Genomic DNA, 23,313 nt, shown 5'->3' with positions numbered 1-23,313 from the left:
AATATAATTTCCTATAAAACTAAAAATAGAATGTGCTATTGAAAAATGCATATGAATAAATTATGGATGCGACATCTGTCGCACATGTAGTAAACTTTCAGCAATAAGGTTAAACAAGTCTATATATAATAAATCTATACAATATATATACAATATATTTATTTTATTCAAAGACTTGATTTTTTTTTAGAACAATATCTTTAAATTTGTTAGGTTTTCTCGGTTCAAAATTCAATATTATAACTTATTACTAATAATTTTATAATTTTAAAAACTTTGAATAATTTGTTTGTACTTATTGTTTGCACTTGCTGAAAAATGGCACACACAAAGTGTCGAAACCTATATAATAAATAGTTTAATTATTAATTGCTTTTTATCTTGTCTGTTTCAAAAATTTGTCATCTGGTCCTTTTTACTGTATAGAGAAGGTCAGAAGAATTTATCATCGGAGTTTGTTTACTAAAATTTGACCATTCGGTTTGAATGGCCAAAGGTATGTTGTTAAGATAGATTAAAAGTGTATAGAAGTTCATGATCTACCGAGATGCTGCCGAACTCTATTAAACCACTTGCACACTGTCGAAGGACCAGATATACTTAGATGGTGGCTATATCAGACCGAATAAAGATAATATTAATAAAAGATGATGAATAACTGTTTAATTATTGTGTATTTGAAATATTAAGACTTATAGATGTTAGATGTTATTGATTTGAATGTTCATTTAAGACTGATGTTAACTAGATGATATTTTTGTTGATACTAAATTATAAAGATTTTACAATTTTATATGATTTTTCTGATTGGTCCATTTTGTGGAATTAACGACATTCCCTTACAATTTTGGATCCAATCAGTAGCTGTTACATTTATCAACCAATCAGGTATTGGTCAGTGATTGCATGATATGTAGAATTAAAACTGGGTACAAGTAATCCGAGTTTCTTAGAAATATATTGATTGCAGGATGATATAGTTAGGGACAGGTGATTAATATTCTTAGAAACATGGATTAATGGTATGCTGATATATTTAGGATGCTTGACAATGAGAGGGATTATTTAATGGTTCTAAATTATATAATAAGGGATGAGGATTTATTATTGCCATCCTGTATGAAGGTAATAAAATATAATAATTAGACCAGGGTTGGGAATGAGGCGTTAACAGAGTTGTAATAACTAAATTTATTTTATCTCTTATATAATTGCTTTTTTAAACTTCTTTTTTATATTTTTATTTACAATATTCTTATAGTGTATTCTTATTATTATATTATTGTGTCTATTATTGCCTGTTCAGGCTTAGGATAAAACAGCAAGCCGCTAATTCTTCAAGACGCTGGGTTGTTACATGAAAAATAAAAAAGAATTACTATAAAAAATATAGAATATATATTGAATTGTTTAAAAGTTTTGCAAAAACAAACTTTTTGCAATTTTGGAATTTTTGAAGAAAGTTTTTGCAGTTTGAAAATGCACCCGAGCCCACACGCGCCTTCTTAAGGCACGATGCCATACACCACTAGTTTAATTTATCTTGTAAAATTACTTTTTTCAACTTACTTTAATATTTTAGTTACTATTTTTTTATTGTTTGCATCATTACCATGTTAAAGGATTACACGGAAGCTTTTATAGAGAAGTTATATAAAAAACTGGTGAATCTAACTCTTGCATAGCAATTCAAACATCTTGAGTACGCGTGCGTGCGTCTTGCTGCTTGTATGTTAGAAAAAAATTCGAAAAAAATTTACTAAACAAAATGTTTGAAAAAATGGAATAAAAAAAAATTTTTTTTGAAAATTAAAAAAAAAGTTCTTTTTTGGTAGTAAAAAAGTTATCTCTCCTTAGGCACGAGCTGATTCATGTCGGCAGAGTGATGTTTGCGAGACCGCCCCTCTAACCATTCGACCATTGGATTACTTAAAGCACATTATTTTAATCGCATTTGTATTGCATTCCATTGTATCAGTGAATAAAACTTATTAAAATATAAGTCCCTTTTATATGTCTATAAACAAGGCAGCATACGAACGATGCATGCCGGCTGTGAGTGACATTTCATGTGCAGTAGGCGCCGTACCGAAGTGGTTAGTCCATATGAGATGACTCATTAATTTTTTGAAAAGAACATTTTTTTTCTTAAAATAAAATTGAATAAAAAAAACTTGTTTTTGAAACTTTCAATTTTTTTTGAAAATTTTGCAATTTTTAAAGCGATTCATTTAAATTTTGCATACGCACGCATGGAAGCACACGACACACGCACGTGTGTCAAAAAATCGACTTTCCTCCAAAATTAAAAAAAAAAAAAGATTTACAACTATTTTTAAAAAATTTATAGGGTATGAATTAAAATAGAAAGGAAATTTATGAATAATAGATATATAAAAGAGACTTTCAGTTGATTAAATTTCAAAATTGATACAATACAAACATAATTAAAATAACATACGTCTTCAAGTAATCCAATGGCAATGCAATTAGAGTGGTCGACTCAGGAACGTCACATGGGTCCTGTACGTAGACGTGAGGCAGTTTGAGTCCCAACAAAAGGATACTTTCACTACTTGCATGTTAGGGGCCGTCCATTAATCTCGTGATCAATTTTTATAGGTTTTTGGTTCTCTCCTTCCCTCTTTGTGATACAAGGAGGTATTCTGAAATTACCTCCCCTCCTCCTGCATACCAACATTACATGAATTTTTAGTACCTAGAAAAATGAGATATCTTACTAAACCCTGCCTCTTACCATGTAACATTTTGTGTTTTTTTTTTTAGGGCATAACACCTGTCCCAAATCTTAATGATTGACTCCACAAAGGTACAAAGCCTGTACAACTAAAGTGTAAGAGCATCCTCTCATCAGAAGCCGGTTATCCATGGGTGGGGCAGTCATCCACTAGAGAGGTAGGGTAGACCCAAACCTATTTAAAGATACATCTAAAATTTAATTTCTTACTAATGTTATATCTATAAATGAGATTAATGTCGGTTATAACATTCAAAGCAAATTCATTTTTTATCCACCAATATTCATATAAAAAAATATCAAGCAGATCATACAATAATAAAAACACTTTGCTTAGCTTAGATTAGCAGATCAAACTTCAATTGTTAAGTAATATTGTGCTATCTCTGAAGTGTGATAATATTTCGAAAAAATTATATAAAGTGCCCAAAAATATTTGAACAAAAACAGTTGAAGATATAACAGGTACGATCGGCTGTTTACGTTTCAGCCAAAAATTTCTTCGTAATTAACTGTTAAATTTTTTTTTCAATGAAATTTTTTATTTTCATAGATATCATGGCCCTAAAGAACATACTAAAATGTTACGGCCCTACGGCAAGTAGTTTAATCTAAAAAATTCAATGTTTGAAAAAATATGATATTCAAAATTTATGTCAAAAGTCACTTTTGTGATGTGATAAGTCAATTAGAAATGGCTTTGGAATTAACAAAAAAAAAAGTAAATGAACAGTCTTTCACTAAAGAACATAATAAAAATATAGAAATGCAAATTAATACACAAAATGAAATATAACAGAATTAAAACAAGTACAACATAAACACAAACAAGATATACATGAACACTACACTAGACACAACACAACAATTCTCATATTGAACAAAAAAGAATGAAGAAATTGAGAAGAAATGTTATATGGAGCGCTAGTAAAAAATATAATGAATTGCCAAATTATATTAAGCTTAATATCTAGATGACCAACGATGACAATAAATTTAAAAGAAAAATAAAGAAATATGAGGAAATTGAAGACAAAGAAGACTGAAGAGTTATATAAAGATATTTTAATTATAATAGATATTATATTAATGAAATAGTCAAATAAAATGTACGTATAAAATATGAATACTGTTTTCATAATCTTTCATACCAGGCACCTCTGTCTGTCTGAGATATGAAAATAATGTATATATGTATATATATATATATATATATATATATATATATAATATATATATATATATACACACACACACACACATATATATATATATATATATATAAACAAAAAAATAAATATTAGTCAAGTTTGAAATAATATCAATAAAAAAAACAGTCTACAAAAAATGTTACCAGTCATTTAAATCATTAATACTATAAACATGAATTACATAATCGTGACAGTATTATCTTAGAGCAGATGCTTTATTTCACAAAATAATTTATTAAGTTTTTTTAAAAAAAATGTTTCAATGTTTTTCATGAAATTTAACATTGCGATAAAGTACATGCACTAAACAGCTTTACGAAAGTTGATTGAATTTTATAGATTAATTAAAATTTTTAATATGTTACAGCTTTAGGACATACAAGCACATATCTGTGTGCTATAATTAATATAATCACAGATATTACAAATGTGTTTGAGAGATATTAATTGGAAATCAATATTTGTTGACTTAATTGAAAGCAAAAAATTGATTTTTAAAATGAACAGTTGAAAATTTTATCTAATTATGTAAACCCCAATTTAGATTGATTAAGTCATTTATTACACCTATCGTCACTTTCAACTAGTTAAGTTATGAGTTGTTCCTATAATTTTATTATGTATACATGTATGTTTAGAAATTAGCTTCAAATTAATTTTAATGACATAAAAATCTTCTTCGAACATCGTCAATTGAAAGTTGCCTTTTGAAATGCCTGCACAAATCTTAACAGTGCTCGGTGGATAGCAGTTAACATATCTAAAGTATTATCCAAATTATACTTAATTGCAAGATCGATATCAATGCAGCAATTTTTATTCATTTTGCATTAATAAACTTTTAACTGCTACAATGCAGCCCATTTACATGCTTAATTGTTTGGTAGATAGCAAGAACAGAACCTGTAATGAAATAGTGATCATATATATATATATATATATATATATATATATATATATATATATATATATATATATATATATATATGGAATATTTAACAAAATATTAGTTAGACTATTAACAGTATTTTGGCATACCTCAGGAAAACTGGATGTGTGTGTTTTGTATGTTCGCATATTTTCGTCCACATTTTCGGACGCACGTACATGAACACTACACTAGACAACACAGCAATTTTCACATTGAACACACTAGAACTATTAACAGACAATTAACTAAATTAACATTAATGATAAACATAATTAAATGTTAAACATATGTAAATTAGGTTTTGTAAAATATTGTTGATCATATGTAAAATATGTCAATAATCACACATAAATTCACTAATTAAACTGTTATCAACACATAGCACAAAAACACAAAAAAGTAAGCATAATCGAATGCATTATGTTATGTTGGGTTGCATTTGTATGCAATTATGTTTACTTATCTATGATCGTATATCGAATGATAAAAAGCCGCGCATAGCGCCATAGATAAATAAACATAAGTCGTGCAAACAGCCCACAGCGCACCACAGCGTACGAGATTCGATAGTCGTAGACATAGATAAGTAAACATAAGTAGACGCCGTAGACGCACCAAGGCAAAAGAGACAGTTCCGTGTGGTTCCGTGTTGCCGCGCTCGAGTTCTAGTCGACGGCAGTGCCACCATCGGCGCCAAATTTAAAATAACACAAAGCGCAAATTCAAATCGACAAATCAGTCAAGTGAATGCCGATATCACTACTGCTTCAACATCGTAAAGGTGCCGTCCACACCTAACGAACGATTATGAACGAACATAAATGAACGTACCAGAACGAACGGCAACAGCATAGTGTGGACGCCACAACGATCACGAACGAACATAAACAAACATGGCGAGCAATGTTCCGCAACTTGTCGGTACATCAAAGGGAATTGTTCGTTCATGTTTGAACTCGTATGTGCAGTGTGGACGCTACCACGAATGTTGACAAACATTTTTCTTTTTTTATGTTAAAATGTGCATTAATGTATTAATTTATGTTGTGTTTATTATAAGATATTGCTGTTATTGACAAATTTTGTAAATTTGATGACTTTAAATAATTTTGCTCTTTCCCGCCACTTTAAATAATAAATCTGACGTTTCACGGTACATCCTCGAACAAAAAGATTCAAGCCCTCAATGCTTTGAGGCATTTATTTGGAATTTTTTGCGTTCGTTCGTGTTCCTGTTCGTTCTTCTTTGTATTTTCCTGTTCGACATGTTCGTTCGTGTTCGCTCGTTAGGTGTGGACGCACCTTCCTTAACATCAACACATTGAACATTCGCTGCTCGCAGCGGGGATCAAACTCGGGATCCTAGACAATATTAGAATACCCCGTATTCATATAGACGCTTCTCTCGCCCGATTTTTACGTTCAGAAGGAATACTTAAAGGGTCCTCCGCTCGACGTGGTGGCGCTGCTTTTGGCACTCAAATTAATGGCGCAAAATTTAAAATGAAAATTAATAAATTTTAATACACGGGTATTTGAAACTAAATTCGGTATTACAATCCTATTATGTTTTGTAATGATACAATAATAACAACAATATACTAGATAATATTATATTATAATAAATATACAATCAAATCAAAATATAAATCAACAAATACACTGCAATACACCGGTTTATATATAATAGATATCACATCTAATCTACTGGAATAACTTCTACACTTTTTTCTACTTATTAATATAAATATTCAGTGAAATTTAGTGAATAATGCATTATAGTGTTAGTTCATTACATCGTCTGTCATTCTTAACTCTCATTAACTAATAATCATCCCGTGCAAAATTTGACATTTTTAAGCAATTCACTTTTTCCCAAGTACAGTGCTGGATTTACAGTAGGGGCAATCGGGGCTACTGCCCAGGGCGGCAAATTTTCGGGGGCGGCAAAATTTGGATAGTGAGAAAAAAATTCTATACGACATAATCAACTTTTTTAACAACATTTTTTATTTAAAGAAATCTAATTAACAAAACATAATACGATTGCAATGCAAAATTTGGGTTGAAATAAACGTTAACTAAAAATTATTATTTTGCCTTGCCTCCCTCTCCGAACGTAAATTATCAAATTGGTTAATAAGTTATCAAATTTGGCAGGTTGGCTAATATAAAGATCCGTAAACAAGCTGAAAGTTTAAGAAAAATATGTTCTTCAGTTCTCCAGCCCTCTTAAAATATACGTATTTGTGCACTTCTAAGCTTATAGCGTCGAAAAAAAAACTATTGACTCATGGCATTGTGCCTTAAGACAAGTTACTGAAACATCCCGTACTGAAAATTACATTTTATAAAGAGCTTTAAATTTTATTGAAAAATGAAAAAAAAAACGGCTAAAACACATTTTTTGTATTTCGAAATTTTTCGAAAACTATGAACTCTTTGCAAAGCAATCGCGCTGCGTAGCTGTTTCAGAGAAAAAGTATCGAAACTCAATTACCATTTTTCGTAATTGCCTGTACCAAAAGCTAATCAGCACGTCTCCCCATCAATACAAATCTAATATTTTTTAATTATTCAAGTCGATTTCGAGAACACGGATCAACCGATTTGTGATTCAATTCCTATTGATAAGGAGACGTGCTGATTAGTTAGTGGCCAAGGCAGGTCCAACTGTTTTGAAGATACGGGTCAAAATGCCAAAAATGATAATTCAGTTTTTGAGAAAAAAGCGTCCAATAACATTCGAAAAAATTTACAGAATAAATAACTGCTTAAATTTGTGGGGGGCAGGATTAGCGGTTTCGATGATCTAATAAAAAAATTAGAAAAAGAAACATTTGGCGGACAGAAGTGTTCATAAGACATATGCACATTAAATTATTTTAACATATTAAATAATTAAAATATTTTAAAGATATTATAATAACAAGTATAAATTTTGTTTACATTTATATAAGTTCTGTAACATTGTTTATCAATTAGACTGCGACGCGGCGCTTACGCGCTTCTATATTTTGTCCCACGCAGCTGAAGCAGCGCGATTGCTTTAAAAAAAAGTTCGAAAATTCGTAAAATTTCAGGGATGGGGCGGCATTTTTGTCAGTGCCCCTGGGCGCCAAATTTCTAAATCCGGCCCTGCCCAAGTATATTCAGATCCGCGTGAAGTGGTAATCCAATTTTAAACAGCTGGAACAGCTTTCTATTTGTGTATTATGTCTTTCTTGTAGAAGCGTATATTTGATTTCTTCCACAATTTCCCAGAACTGATCTCTTTCCTTAAAGTGTATTATTTTTAGACTAATATGTCAATGCACTACGTAGTAATGTAGTTTTCCTCCATAGTTAAAGTTTTCCTCCATAGGAGTTTGAAGCTGTTCTATTCATATTGTCAAAGGACAAACACAAACGAGGAAAAATCGCCATTTTGTAAACTTATGCAAAAATAACACTGACGTTTCTTAGTAACCAACATAAAACATTTGAAAATACTTTTTTATCGGCTCACTAGCGCCAAATCTGCGACTACAAATGGACCCCTAAGTATTCCTTCTGAACGAGGATTTTGTTCTAAGTGAAAAGGCCCTGCTCGGGATCTTTAATTCGGGTCATACTCCTAGACAATATAATAATGATCATACTCTTCTTTTAAATATGATTCAGATTCTGTAAGCTCTTGTAAGTGAGCACAGCGAGTACATGTTTATTATTATTATTATTATTATTATTATTTAAAAAAGATAGATTTTATTCTGTTAAAATTATGACAAGATAATTATAGGTTTTATAAATGTTATAGAAAAATAATGGTCTATATTAACATAAAAGGAATTAGAATATTTTTACTTAAATTATACTATACTATAGTTAATTTTAGTTCAACCACAAAAATGCTTTTCACGCAATGACAAACTTGTCGGATTTTTCAAATACTTCATAGGAAAAGGAGAATTCGTTAAAGAATAAGAAATGGATAAAAACCTGTTCGTTAATATAACCGCCATACTAGTGCTCCAATTATGCATAGTTAGTAGTTATCAATCGTGCACACAAAAAAGAGCAATCATGATGTTTATTAAACAATGAAAATGAGTAAAAAATAGTGGTGAAAAGGCACTGAGAAATCCGTTGCCCAGACCATTTGAGGTAAAAGAACAGCCAGGAATCAACAAAAAGTATAAGATTTTAATTAACATTCAAATAAATTACTAGGTGATTTTGTCGTTTTTTGCAGTTTGACTTTCAATTTTGAGTTAAAATTCGTGTTCAATGGTAAAAAATAAATTGGAAAACATATGTCTCCGTTACAGACAACTTTTTTGCGAACTTGTTACTATATCACATACAGGTTTTAGATTACCGGTTGTAATCTCAATTTTGAATTGAGATGTTTTTTCCATAATGAAATAATTTTATTCTTGATTATGGAGCCTCTCTTGATGATTACATATATATATATATATATATATATATATATATATATTATATACTAGCTGACCCGGCAAACGTTATTTTGCTAAGTAAGGTATATTCTAAACAATTTCTAGAGAATAAAAAATATTAATATTTTAAGTGTATAAGGATGTGTTGTTTCAATGTTATATACAATGACATATTATAAAAACAATAAACCCCATTAGTTTGTCTATATTTTGAAAACTGGAAGTTTTCTATAGAAAACATGGTATCATAGATAAGTAAACATGGTATAATCCAATCCAAGTCTTTCTTGATCCTTCGACTTATTGATTACGTTTCAAGTTTTTCAGATTCTTTTTGGATTCTGGATTTTGTGTATAATTATAAAAAATACTATTGAGCTTATACAAAATTTTCAAATATCTGCGAGGAGAGATAGAAAGAAAATGAATAAAGTTTATATAGTTCTTATAAATATTAGACAATTTTACAATTATTTATAAAAATCTATTTGAAAACATTTATTATTCCTCGATCATTTCGTTACTGTACGGAAAGTTCCAGCAATTTGCCTTCAGGTACGATGATATACTCCACTAGTTTACTTTTTTTTATTGAATCCCCGAAACCGCTGGACCTGTCCTCCCAAAAATTTCAGTTCTTCCTTGTGTTCAAATCAATTTCAATCGTTCAAATCGGACTCTTCGTTCTCTTAAAAACTGAATTGCAGAGAGGACCAATTTTGGACCTTTTTGCCGCGTATCTTCGAACGGCTGGGCCTGCCATTGCTATAAAAACTAATCAGCACGCCTCTCATTAATACGAATCCATTGTTTTTTGATTTATTCAAATCGGTTGAACCGTGTTCCCGAAACCGTCGATAAAAATTTGTATCCGCGCGCGCACACACACATCAATTTTTTCTAAGGTATGCCAAAATGTTTAAAAACCTTTGAAACGTGAAGATATATAGAAATTTCTATTTCCGATTTTATTGCGAGATTACTGTAACTAAATATAAATTTCATCTTAATAATAATAATTATTATTAACCTTTTAATGCAATTATTTCACTAGTCCATCTAACATCATAAACTGGAGAACTTCAGCCAGAATTAAAATTAAAATCTGAATTATTTTAGATATAAAAATAAAAATGAAAAAAAAATTGAAACAATTTTTTTTCCATAAGCATTTATTTCGTTAAAGCAAGCAGAAAGTTTTTTGAATCTTTAAATCATTCAAATCGAACGCTTACTTCTCTTAAAAATTGCCATTTTTTGTACATTTAGCTCTGTATCTTCGAAATGACTGGACCTTCTTTTGCCAAAAACTAATCACCTCCCACTAAGCCAAAATCCGTAATATTTATAAGAGCTCTTCTCCCAATCATTACAAATTGAATGTTTTTAGATCAAAAACTCGATTTCTATTTTCTGCACTCTTTGCTTCGTATCTCCTTAACTCTATATCAATAGGAATCGAATGTTTTTTGAACTCAGTTGAATTCAAATCGGTTGATCCGTGCGCCCGAAAACGTGGACGAAAAAATGTGGACATACAAAAAACACACACACATATTCATTTTTTCTTAAGTTCTGAGCCAAAATGTTCAGAAAGCTCTAAAACGTGAAGATATGAAAAAATTTTCATTTTCGATTTTCATCCTATTACTATAACTACCCTACGGGAAGTTAATAAATATGGAATATATAAGGTTGTCAAATATCCCCCTTCCGCCTTTTTGTATTATAAACCAAGAGCAAAAAAGCGGAAGGGAGATATTTGACAACCTAATATTAATAACATCTAAAATAAATTATTTAACAATTTATTAATTACAAATAAGCCTTAATACACACCTGCCTCGAAGTTATTGTATTCGAGCATATTCTTTCTATTGGATGCATTTGAAAGTTGCCAAACCTTGATCCAATTGTCTTTTTTTCCAATGTAGATTATATTTGTGTAGAAATCATCGGTCGGACGCGGTCAGCCGATTGACAACAGTTGACGACGGTTCATCATTGTATATAGATCAAAAAGATCATAACTTTCGATTATACTACTTCCTTCGTGTTTCGGATTTGAATTTGTCTAAATATTACGTAAGTATATAATAACTTTGTCATACGTAGCGGTGAAGCTCAATGAGCAAGTTGTTTCTCGTACGTTATTCATCGTAATTTACTGTATTTTATTTTCAAACACTTTTCAACATGTCTGGGGAACCTCAAAGTAAAAAAACGAAAATGTCCAACTGTTTGGAAAAACTGAAAACTTTTACAACAGTCGTTGCTGATACCGGCGATTTCGAAGGTAACCTAACTTTTAAATTGCTTAATGAATTATTTCAATTAAATGTAATATTTCTATTTAAGCAATGAAAAAATATAAGCCGACTGATGCAACCACAAATCCTTCTTTAATTTTGTCAGCGGCTACTATGGAACAATATAAACCACTTGTTGATAAGGCTATAAAATATGGAAAGAAAGTTGGAGGGTACGTTGGAATAATTTAGTCAAGGTCATTGATTTAAGATTCATCTGTTCTCATCAATTTCAGAAGTTTACAAAATCAATTGGAAGAAACTGCAGATATGCTGTGTGTTTTATTCGGTTGTGAGATATTGAAAATCATACCTGGAAGGGTCTCGACAGAAGTAGATGCTAGGTAACCTTCATGTAACCTTCAGTTAAATTATTCTATGATAACATTTTTAATTAAATCCATCTTATTTTTATTAGAAGTTATAATTTAATGATGCCAAAGTAAATAAAAATAAGTTCAAATTTTACATAGAATACTAACTACATAGTTTGAAGAGTCTTTCGTATTGTGAAGTTTCCTACTTTTGTTTCCTACTTATTTAAGTATGTTTACACAAAGTAACAATTCATAATATATTTATCAAACTTGTATTTAATCCTCTTTTTACGTATTTTTGGCATTATATTTTTTGACTGACTTTTAATTATATTGTGAAAAGATTTTGTATGGAATTCGTTTGATGGTATGTTGTCCAAAAAATTAAGTATCCAAAATTGTACAAAAATTTATGATTGAAAAACATTCATACAAACTACACCTAAGTCTGTTTTTACATGGTCTTTTTGTACACGGTTTTGATATAACACGGATTGAGAATTGAATATTTTTAATTTTTTTACACGATTTTATTCCATTTAGCACGATTTGAAATTTTATGTACTTAAATTTTTTTTGTCAAATTAAATTTTTGCGAAGTATATTGATATCACAAAAAAGTATTTATGAAAGAAAAAAGTCTGAAACCATCGATAGTATCGATAGTTTGCGAACACTGGCTTAAAGATTTAAGTGAATTCTCCTTTAGCGCGTACAAACAATTTTTACTGGTGCTTTAAAGCAAATGTGAATAGCATTAATTTAATTCTTGTTCTTGAAAATTCTTGTTTTTCACCAATTTTAATAGGTTTTAGAGATTAGGAACAAATCACCCATTTTTGTATAAGATCAATGTCTTTTTTTACACGTTTTTTTTTTTACACGGCTTCTTCTGGAACCAATCTCCGTGTAAAAACAGACTTAGGTGTACATTAAAAATATGTAAAGTCATTGGCACGAAAAGGCTGAATGTATAGCCGCATCATTGAATGTGCTTTACAAATAGAATGCAAACAATTTTGAAATATTTATCAAATATCTTGGAGGCAAAGGAAAGTTAATAACAAATATACCATATATTCATATGAAATACTTGATGCCCTTACTGGAGACTTCTACAGACTAAAACTATATTTGTATATGTAGATTATCATTCAACAAAGATGCTAGTATTGCGAAGGCTTTGAAACTAATTCAATTGTATGAAGATCATGGAATTTCCAAAGATAGAGTTCTCATCAAGCTTGCTTCAACTTGGGAAGGAATACAAGCTGCAAAGTATGTAATTTTGCACAGAAATTTTAGAAAATATTTCTTACACTGTTTTTATTATACAGGGTATTGGAAGAAGAGCATGGTGTCCATTGCAATCTTACTTTATTGTTTTCGTTTTGTCAAGCTGTAGCTTGTGCAGAAGCTGGAGTTACTTTGATTTCGCCATTTGTGGGAAGAATTTTGGACTGGTATTTATTTAAAAGCTGAGTTATATAAAAAAATTATCAAATAATTTTCTAAGAATAATTATAGGTATGTAGCAAACACTGATAAAAAGACTTTTGCTCCAAATGAAGATCCAGGAGTTATCTCAGTCACTAAAATCTACAACTATTATAAAAAATTTGGTTTCAAAACAGTTGTTATGGGAGCATCTTTCCGCAACACTGGTATGCAATTTAATTTTATGTAACAGAAACTGTTCAACTACTCAAACTGTTTTTTTTCCTGTTCAGGTGAAATTAAAGCCCTTGCTGGATGTGACTTGTTAACAATTAGTCCAAAGTTGTTGGGTGAATTAGAAATTTCAACTGAGAATTTGCCGAAGGTATTAGGACTTTGGTCAATAAAAAAATATATTATAATTGATTAAATGTACTACATTGTGATCAATACTGTCAATTAGCAAATATTTAAACATTGAATATTTTTCAGATGTTAAGTCTAGAATCTGCTAAAGCATCTCAATTAGAAAAAATTAAAATGGACGAAAGCACATTCAGATGGATGCTTAACGAGGATACTATGGCAACTGACAAGCTTTCTGAAGGCATCCGGAAGTTTGCTGTTGACCAACGAAAGTTAGAAGATCTGCTTAAAACATACTTTAATTGAAATATTTTTGTAATTTTGTATAACTCATTTTTGTATATTTCTTTAAAATAAATGTTAACAATACAATAATTTTTTTTGTTTCATAAGTACAAAATATATTACATAATACTATCAGATTAGGTGATTTCAGATCTAAAATAAATAATTTTTTAAATACAATTTCATACCTTGGAGTTACTGTTGGTAACCTTATGTGAATTATCAGACTTGGCATTATAACCGTACATAAATATTGAACAGATCACGAAAAACACTCCTGCAGTGAATTGCATCGTCAAATTAAAATCAAATATGTATATAGATACAACACAAGATATTATTATAGCCAAAGATGTGGCAAATCCTTTCAAGATGTTATCTGCGTATTTCACTACCATTGCCACAATAAGCCCACCACAAGCTTGTAGCAAAACAAGATACCATATAAAGAAATCATATCCATAAAAAAATCCTTTGTCAAAAATGATTTTGTGATCTGATAAAAACGAGGTAATGAACCCAAATGGTAATGACAACAAGCTCAACTGAATATTTCTCATCCAAACAGATATATCGGAGCCTTTCAAAATTTTTTCAAAATATATCCCCGCAAATCCAGACAAAAAGCAAGCAGCAAATGCTGCACTAAAACCTATTAAACGGTTTTGACTAAAACCAGTTTGAAGAGTCGCAGGTGTATCTGATTTTGCAAGCTGAACTAAAACCACACCTATAACAAGGACTACAAGAGCAGCCCACTGGATAGATAACAACTTCTTTTTTAATATAAATACTGCAAACATGGCAGTGGTCAAAATTTTGAGTTGATATGTGACCTAAAATGGTAAATAAATAAACTGCAAATATAGCTGAAAATTTAAATTATTTCAATTTTCTGAGAAATACTTTCAAACCTGATAAGTTGCTGCATCTAAATGTGAAGCGCTAACGTAAAGCAAATTGTTCTGTATAATATACACCAGGGATGGTACACAAACTTTTAATGTGTCAAATGGTTGTTTAACAATTGTACTGTATAGAGCGTTTGACCATTTTTCCAAAGACTTTTCTTCTGAATACAAAATACACAAACATATAATGAGCTTCATTACCTCTGACATGACAACAGCTGCAAAAGTACACAAATTAGTTATTTAAAATCTTATGAATATATGTATTCGCATTACCTGTCGATGATAAAAACATGTCTCCATCCCTAGTTCTCGCATAGCGCATACTGAGTCCCAAAATTGCATTTTGGAGAGTTAAAGTAATTAAACTAGCATATTTCAACGCCTGAGTATTTTCTACAATACAAAATTATTTAATAAAATATTTTATTGAAGTATGAGTTTTAGATAAAATGGTTAATTACTTTGTTTCATTATGAACTGATATGTTTATGTTAACCTCAATATGTTGACGATATTAGATTAATGTTTACCGTTTTCTAACAGTCATTATTTTGTGATTAGTTCAATTTTAATGAGTCAAGAGTATTAAATAAATGAATAATATAACAATTATAAACAAAAGATAGATTCGGCATGTCTCGTAAAGATCACTTGCTGATTTGGCATTTTGACGTACGCTAAACATTTGAAACGTGACATTTGACACTTGCCCTACTCTTCAATATTTTTATTTAGTACTCAATTAAATATTGTTTAACCGCGAATTTCAAATATGCAACGTTTCAATACCATACGTATAACGTAGGGTTATTTTAACGGGCTACATTTTTGTTAGCCAAACATAAATATAGAATTATAGATTGCGTACAATAAAACATAATAATGTATTTGCAGATTTATTATAGTAGAAAAATTGTTTATTAATATTTTTTTATTCAACATAGTGAATAACATTTACAGCAACAAATAAACATAAATGCCTTTTGCCTTTCGATGTTTACGATTACGGAGTCATAGCAACAGTTGTTTTGACAACAATGCTATACATGTAAACAGACTAATTTGGTGAAACGATTTTGAAATCAGTAGAAAATTTTTATTAATACCAAAATGAAGCCAACATTTAATTTTTTGATTAACCACAAGATGTTACCAGGTCGTATTACTATCGGAAAATACGACGGTAAAAATGCTTGTTTGACTGCAGCCACAATAGCGGACAAGGTACCAATGCAATTGCAAATTATTTTAGATATTCAATAGATATTTTTCTATATAATATTTGAACAGCAGAATTAGAAGATCCTATAAGCTATTGTGATGATTTGACTTAATTAACTACGTCGGTTTTATAGACGGCAACACGAACAGTTTTCCTATCTCTATGTGTGAATTTTCTTATTACAATTTCTGTAATAAACTAGTGGGGTGCATGGCATCGTGCCTTAAGGCAAATTGCTGGAACTTCCCGAAACGTGATTAAAAATCTTCGTGCGGAACCCAAAAAAAAAAAAAATACAAAAAATGTGCACACATTATTAAAATTTCTATAAAATATCTGATAATTTGATGCACATATGTCCAATAAACATTTTTGACCACCAAATGATTTTTTTTTAACTTATTTTTATTGAGAGTCCATAACCGCTGGACCTGCCTTCCCAAAAACTAATTAGCACGTCTTCTTATCAATACGAATCGAATGTTTTTTGAATTATTCAAATCGGTTGATCAGTGTTCCCGAAATCGTCGACGAAAATTTGTATCCGCACATGCACACACACACACACACACACCAACATATACATCCATTTTTTTTAATTATAAGGTATGCCTTACCATGCCAAAATATTCAGAAACCTTAAATATGCAAAGATATTGCGATTACTTTTTAATTTTTTTTATTGATATTAATTTTTTATTGATATTGTAATGCCGGACAAGGGCTATTTGCACTCGTAAGCATATTGATATCTATATATGCAAGTAAAAACCGAGGTCACTACTGCTTGAAAAATTTGATAGATGTTAAATATATTAGGTAGGGCGGGGCACAAAGACACAATTTGTCTTTGAGCAATTATATTGTACTCCCAGATAAATCATCATTGTAAAAAATTGTTTTTTTTTCGCTATTTCTTAAAAGTTTGTAAACTGGTCCATTTACCCCATAAGCGGGGCGCAAAAACATTTCCAATATCTTATTAACTTCCCGTAGGGTAAGTTATAGTAAAGGACCGAAAATCGAAAATGATCATTTTTGCATATCTTCACTTTTCAGAGGTTTCTAAACATTTTGGCATACTACAGAAAAATGGATGTGTGTGTGTGTGTTTTGTATGTCCGCATTTTTCGTTCATGTTTTCGGGCGCAAGAATCAACCGATTTGAATGATTCAAAAAACATTCCATTCCTATTGATAGGAAGATGTGCTGATTAGCTTTTGGCAAAGGCAAGTCCAGCCATTTCGAAGGTACAGAGGTGAATGTACAAAATATGGCAGTTTTTGAGAGAACTACGCATCCGATTTGAATGATTTAAAAAAAATTCTGCTTGTTATAACAAAATAATTGCTTTTGGAAAAAACTTTTTGTTGCAATTTTTTTTTGTATATCGAAAATAATTCATATTTTAAATTCAATTCTGGCTAAAGTTTTATAGCTCACTTATGTACTTTAAGTAAATAATTTTAACTTTGTAATTCAGTTTATATAATTCATTTCATTACGTTGCGGGAAGCAATTTGCTTCAAGGCACGATGCCACACACCACTAGTTTTTAATTTTAAAGTTATTTAACGATATAATAGTTCATTAACCAATGCAAAATTCAAATTTTATGGGGACATTTTTTACAGAGATAACGCTGTTACTTTGTTATAGTAATTAGTCAGAAATATTCATAAGCATAGTTAGAATAACTTATCTAACTTATTTCTTATAAAATTGCTTTTGTTGTTGTTTGAATCAAGGTGATGGCTGGTTATATATTTTTTACTCTTTACTTTCAAATATTGATGATTTTTTTTAACTTTACTTGTTTTTGAGAAATCGGTGGTGGACCTTTGTACCCGCAAATCTTCGAGCCTCGCTATACCTTATTATTAATGCCTTTATATATTGTAACACATCTATGAAAACGTAATCAATGGAATATGAATAAATCAACATAGCACTCCGTCGATTGAATAATCACATACCTCCCGAACACGAGATGCTCTTAAATTTAATTAACATCTTAAATAATATAAAACCATTAACATTATCACTCGGAATAAACTCACATTTTACCAAAAACTGAGAATATGTGTTATCAATTTTTGTGTTTTTGAGTATTTGCTTTTTTACATATGCATTAAAGAATTAGAAATGTTCATAATCTAATCATCAGCACGCTTTTTTTAACTGATAAAAATGATTGCGCATACTACTGAGCTATAAATGTTTTAGAATGGGTAACACCTTCTAGATAACAAGGTAATTATTCATTTAAAAGATTTAAAATATTATTTGTAAGGCATTTATTTATTATGGAGTTTCTACCATTGCTGGAATTCTTAACAATGATTTTATTAATTGTCAGACTAAGGCGTATAAAATATTATATATAAATATACAAATTGTTATTTATTGGATTTATTGTTCGGAAAAGAAACATATCAATTTATTGAAAAAATCCAGGACTTGCCTATTATATATATATATATATATATATATATATATATATATATATATATATATTTGAAATTCACATAGCTAATACAATTTTTCTATGAATACAAATCTGATTATAAGCATACTCCCTAAAATGCAACAAAAATTCTATAAAATCTGAAATATAGAGCAAAAATATACACTTTTTATGTAAATTTTGTAAGTAAGGTAAATATAGCTTGAGCTTCGATTTCTAATTATATGATGAAAACTTCTAATTATATGATATATGTATATATATCTTATATATAAAATTCTCGTGTCGCGAAATTCTCATGAAATTTTGTGTGCATATTGGGTAGGTCAGAGAATCGGACGACATTAATTTTTCGTCCCCCTAAATGTTAAGTGCAATCTACCACTTTCTTTTTTTAATTTTTTTTTGTCATTTTTCTTTGTTTTTTTTTTTTTTAATGAGGCATTAAGAATACATACAACCCCCAAAATGTTTACTTTATTATCACCAACTTCTATTTTTTTATAACTATTTTAATAATTCAATAATTTTTTAACCCGCGTTCAGTCATTGAATATTTTTGACATAATTATAATTAGGATTTTTAAGCTTCAGGAAAAATCTTAAATCTTACTTTGCGTTAGTATTTACTATTATCAAGGGTTGTCCAACTCTTATACTTTCTTTAATTTCCGGGTCAATTTTCTTTATTTTATTTAGTGTTATGTATATATACAAAGCTATCTCCGTCAATTCCCAGGAAATGCCACATATCAATTTAATTTAAAAATGAATAATGGGTTTTGCTTCATAAATCAAAACTAGTAACATGCATGGCATCGTACCTTAAGGCAAATTGCTGGAACTTCCCGTACCAAAAATTATAATTTTTTTAAAAAGATTAACATTGTTGAAAAAAATTTACTTCGAAAAAAATAGATTTTTGAGAAACTATAAATTTGACAAAAAATTTTGAACTTTTTTTCAAAGCAATCGCACTGCTTTAACTGCACAGAGACGAAATATAAAAGTGCGTATGCGCCGCGCCGCCGTCTAACGGATAAACTTTGGTACGGAACCCATAGGAATGTAAACAAAATTTATACTTATTGTTAAAATCTATAAAATATCTGATAATTTGATGTGCATATGTTGAACGATCATTTTTGACCGTCAAATGGCATTTCTTTTTACTTTTTTTACTAGATCTCCGAAACCGCTAAACCTGCCTTTATGAAAATATGATCAATTCTTTATCTTGTCCGTAAAAGTAAAATGTTTTTTGAATTATTGAAATCGGATGCTCCGTTCTCTTAAAAACCGAGTTACCATTTTTGGCACTTTTTGCCCCGTATCTTTGGAACGGCGAGACCTGCCTTTGGCAAAAATTAATCAGCACGTCTCCTTATCAATACAAATCGAATGTTTTTTGAATTATTCAAATCGGTTGATCGGCGTTCCTGAAATCGTCGACGAAAATTTGTATCCGCACACACACACGCACACACACACACACATACATACATACACACACATACATCAATTTTTTCTAAGGTATGCTAAAATATTCAGAAATCTCTCAAACGTAAAGATATATAAAAATTTTCATTTTCGATTTTTTTGCGATTACTATAACTTGCCCTACGGGAAGTTAAAATATTACTGAATTAATGAGAAGCGCGGTAATATTATATCAAAATCTAGAAACTTTAAATGTTGAAAATAAATTTAAATAAAATCAGCTTCAGATTAAGTTGGCACTTGCAAAGACTATTAATAGTAATTTTTTTCATATCAACACCAACTCTAATCAATACAAATAAAATATATGTCTAATGTAATATACATTTTTATCATAAATCAACGTAAACTACAATTAATTTCATAATAAAATATATAGTGTCTCCCGTGACACAGTTTACACATGTGGGCACACGTAAATTGTGTCACAGGAGACACTATATATGTGGGCCACATCTTATAACTATGTATATATTTCATTCGATATTCCTTAATGAATCTGTAATATAATTCTTATTTGTTGCAACTAGCGCAAAGGTGTTGTTGCAACTAACCCCAAGTGTGATTTTTTTTTTACATAAATCAAGATAATCATAAAATTTAGCAATCATAAAAATTGTTACACATTAAAATTTATATATATATATATATATATATATATATATACAGTGCTGGATTTACCGTAGGGGCAATCGGGGCTACTGCCCAGGGCGGCAAATTTTGGGGGGCGGCAAAATTTGGACAGTGAGAAAAAAATTCTATACAATATAAGAAATTTTTTTTAACAACATTTTTTATTTCAAGAAATATAATTAACAAAACATAATACGATTGCAATGCAAAATTTGGGTTGAAATAAACGATAACTAAAATTTATTATTTTGCCTTGCCATTATCAAATTGGTTAATAAGTTATCAAGTTTGGCAATTTGGCTAATATAAAGATCCGTAAACAAGCTGAAAGTTCAGGAAATATATGTTCTTCAGTTCTCGAGCCCTCTTAAAATGACGTATTTGTGCACTTGAAAGTGCTTATAGTGTCAAAACAAAAATTTAAACTAGTGACTCATGGCATTGTGCCTTAAGACAAATTACTGAAACATCCTGTACTGAAAATTACATTTTATAAAGAGCTTTAACATTTTATAGAAAAATGAAAAAAAAAAAGCTTCTAAAACACATTTTTTGTATTTTGAAATTTTTCGAAAATTATGAACTTTTTGCAAAGCAATCGCGCTGCGTAGCTATTTCAGAGGAGAAATATCGAAACTCAATTACCATTTTCCGTAACTGCCTGTACCAAAAGCTAATCAGCGCACGCTCCCCATCAATACAAATCTAAAATTTTTTAATTATTCAAGTCGATTTTGAGAACACGAATCAACCGATTTATGATTCAATTCCTATTGATAATGAGACATGCTAATTAGTTATTGGTCAAGGCAGGTCTAACTGTTTTGAAGATACGGGCCAAAATGTCAAAAATGATAATTTAGTTTTTGAGAAAAAAGCGTCCAATAACAGTAAAAAAAATTACAGAATAAATAACTGCTTAAATTTGTGGGAGGCAGGTTTAGCGGTTTCGATGATCCAATAAAGAAAGAAACATTTGGCGAACAAAAGTGATCATAAGACATATGCACATTAAATTATCAGATATTTTAAAGATATTATAATAATAAGTATAAATTTTGTTTATATTTATATAAGTTCTGTAACATTGTTTATCCGTTAAATTGCGACGCGGCGCTCTCGCGCTTCTATATTTTGTCCCTCGCAGCTGAAGCAGCGCGATTGCTTTAAAAAAAAATTCGAAAGTTCATAAAATTTCAGGGATGGGGCGGCATTTTTGTCAGTGCCCCGGGGCGCCAAATTTCTAAATCCGGCCCTGTATATATATATATATATATATATATCTTTTCAGGTGCTTATTCACAGTCCTCATAGAAGAACCGGCCTTCCGACTGGACGAATAACTTGGTCTGAGACGAATGCGGAAGTGGCCACGCTGGCGTTGAATCAGCCGGTGACGGCATTGGTGGCGGGCAAGCTCATTGAAAACGACGACAAAGACATCTTGGTCATCGGATCGCCAACTCATATTTTAGGTTAGCAGCCAATAAACGCCGAAACTAGGCGTAAGTTGCATATTTCCCAATAACACAGGTACTTTCCAATATCAAGAATTATTTAGTGGATCAATAAAAATTAATATCAAGTGAATATTTGCAAGTTGATATCAAGCAAATCGCGAATTATGAAATTCAAAAATTCTGAATTGGACGAGAACAAAAATATTTTTTCCGTGATTTCAAATTGATATACTTCGATAGAATTTAGAACTTGATACAGTTTGAGCATGGGAGTTGTTCAACAAAACATGATTAATCCATTTCTGCAATATCATGAATAGACAGGAAAAAACAACAATTACATTAATAAATGGTAAATTTATTTTTAATATTCGAAAAACGTGAAAGCCACAGTGCTGGAACGAATTAATGGCTTTTCAATCTATTTATATAAAAAAAAATACTTTGAGATACGAGCGATTCGACATACGAGCATCATTAAACTCGTATGTCGGGGTACCACTGTAGTGGGGTAGCTTCAACTATTAAATACAAGGGAATGGCTTGGGTAATATTCACATTTTATCAATTTTCAATATTTTGTAATTTTATTTCGTTAATATTCTGTTCATTATTCACACTTACATTTTTGTATTTAGGTTTAATTTATTATATTAATTATAAAACTTAAATAAAATTTTAATTAACTAAAAAAACATCATTTCACGTTTCCAAATGATTCATGTTCAGAAAAGATTTGTAGAAATCAAAAATCAAACTAGTGGGGCGCATGGCATCGTGCCTTAAGGCAAATTGCTGGAACTTCCCGTACCAAAAATTATTTTTTTTTAAAAGATTACCATTTCTTGAAAAAAGACTTTTTGAAGAAAAATTTATTTTGAAATATTTTGGAACTTCTGAACTTTTTTCTGCATAGAGACGAAATATAGAAGCGCGTAAGCGCCGCGTCGCCGTCTAACGGATAAACACTAGTACAGAACCCATAGGAGTGTAAACAAAATTTATACTTATTGTTAAAATCTCTATAAAATATCTAATAATTTGATGTGCATATGTCTAA

General features: G+C 30.2%; 2 protein-coding genes and 1 long non-coding RNA gene across 5 annotated transcripts; 1 reads left to right on the top strand and 2 right to left on the bottom strand.

Moving 5' to 3' along the window:
- Positions 1 to 1,260: 1,260 nt before the first annotated feature.
- LOC113378205 lies at positions 1,261 to 2,961 on the bottom strand. Of its 2 annotated transcripts, none has more exons than XR_003367157.1 (3): positions 2,759 to 2,961; positions 2,462 to 2,687; positions 1,261 to 1,345 (listed from the first exon to the last, which is right to left on the bottom strand). It is a non-coding gene; the product is annotated as an uncharacterized LOC113378205 (long non-coding RNA). The 2 variants fall into 2 exon arrangements; XR_003367156.1 differs by having other exon boundaries at positions 2,462 to 2,719; positions 2,798 to 2,961.
- Positions 2,962 to 11,244: 8,283 nt separating this feature from the next.
- LOC113376626 (probable transaldolase) lies at positions 11,245 to 14,146 on the top strand. 2 transcript variants are annotated; one of them, XM_026616618.1, is made up of 9 exons: positions 11,245 to 11,427; positions 11,559 to 11,638; positions 11,701 to 11,824; positions 11,888 to 11,995; positions 13,115 to 13,246; positions 13,306 to 13,431; positions 13,496 to 13,632; positions 13,699 to 13,790; positions 13,898 to 14,146. In XM_026616618.1, the coding sequence occupies exons 2-9, from the start codon at positions 11,572 to 11,574 to the stop codon at positions 14,075 to 14,077; spliced, it is 966 nt and encodes a 321-aa protein (XP_026472403.1). In that variant the 5' UTR covers positions 11,245 to 11,427; positions 11,559 to 11,571; the 3' UTR covers positions 14,078 to 14,146. The 2 variants fall into 2 exon arrangements, with proteins under 2 accessions (XP_026472403.1, XP_026472402.1); XM_026616617.1 differs by lacking the exon at positions 11,245 to 11,427 and having other exon boundaries at positions 11,524 to 11,638.
- Positions 14,147 to 14,164: 18 nt separating this feature from the next.
- LOC113376625 (UDP-N-acetylglucosamine transporter) lies at positions 14,165 to 15,657 on the bottom strand. Its single transcript, XM_026616616.1, has 4 exons — positions 15,432 to 15,657; positions 15,244 to 15,363; positions 14,971 to 15,185; positions 14,165 to 14,892 (listed from the first exon to the last, which is right to left on the bottom strand). Exons 1-4 carry the CDS (start codon positions 15,439 to 15,441, stop codon positions 14,239 to 14,241), a joined length of 999 nt encoding a protein of 332 aa, XP_026472401.1. The 5' UTR covers positions 15,442 to 15,657; the 3' UTR covers positions 14,165 to 14,238.
- Positions 15,658 to 23,313: the final 7,656 nt, after the last annotated feature.

Source organism: Ctenocephalides felis, unplaced genomic scaffold, assembly GCF_003426905.1.
Source record: "Ctenocephalides felis isolate EL2017-DRISC unplaced genomic scaffold, ASM342690v1 CF-g0.4_SCAFFOLD_01886, whole genome shotgun sequence".
Taxonomy (NCBI): domain Eukaryota; kingdom Metazoa; phylum Arthropoda; class Insecta; order Siphonaptera; family Pulicidae; genus Ctenocephalides; species Ctenocephalides felis.
Note: the sequence above shows the minus strand (reverse complement) of the source record. Positions and strands in the feature narration are given on the sequence as shown.

Coding starts and splice junctions, on each gene's coding strand:
- LOC113376625 (XM_026616616.1), bottom strand. Junction 15,186..15,243: donor CATGTTTTTATCATCGACAG/GTAATGCGAATA, acceptor GTACTTTTGCAG/CTGTTGTCATGTCAGAGGTA. Junction 14,893..14,970: donor TAGATGCAGCAACTTATCAG/GTTTGAAAGTAT, acceptor TTACCATTTTAG/GTCACATATCAACTCAAAAT.
- LOC113376626 (XM_026616617.1), top strand. CDS start 11,539: ATGTCTGGGGAACCTCAAAGTAAAAAAACGAAAATGTCCAACTGTTTG. Junction 11,996..13,114: donor TCGACAGAAGTAGATGCTAG/GTAACCTTCATG, acceptor TTGTATATGTAG/ATTATCATTCAACAAAGATG. Junction 13,633..13,698: donor AGCATCTTTCCGCAACACTG/GTATGCAATTTA, acceptor TTTCCTGTTCAG/GTGAAATTAAAGCCCTTGCT.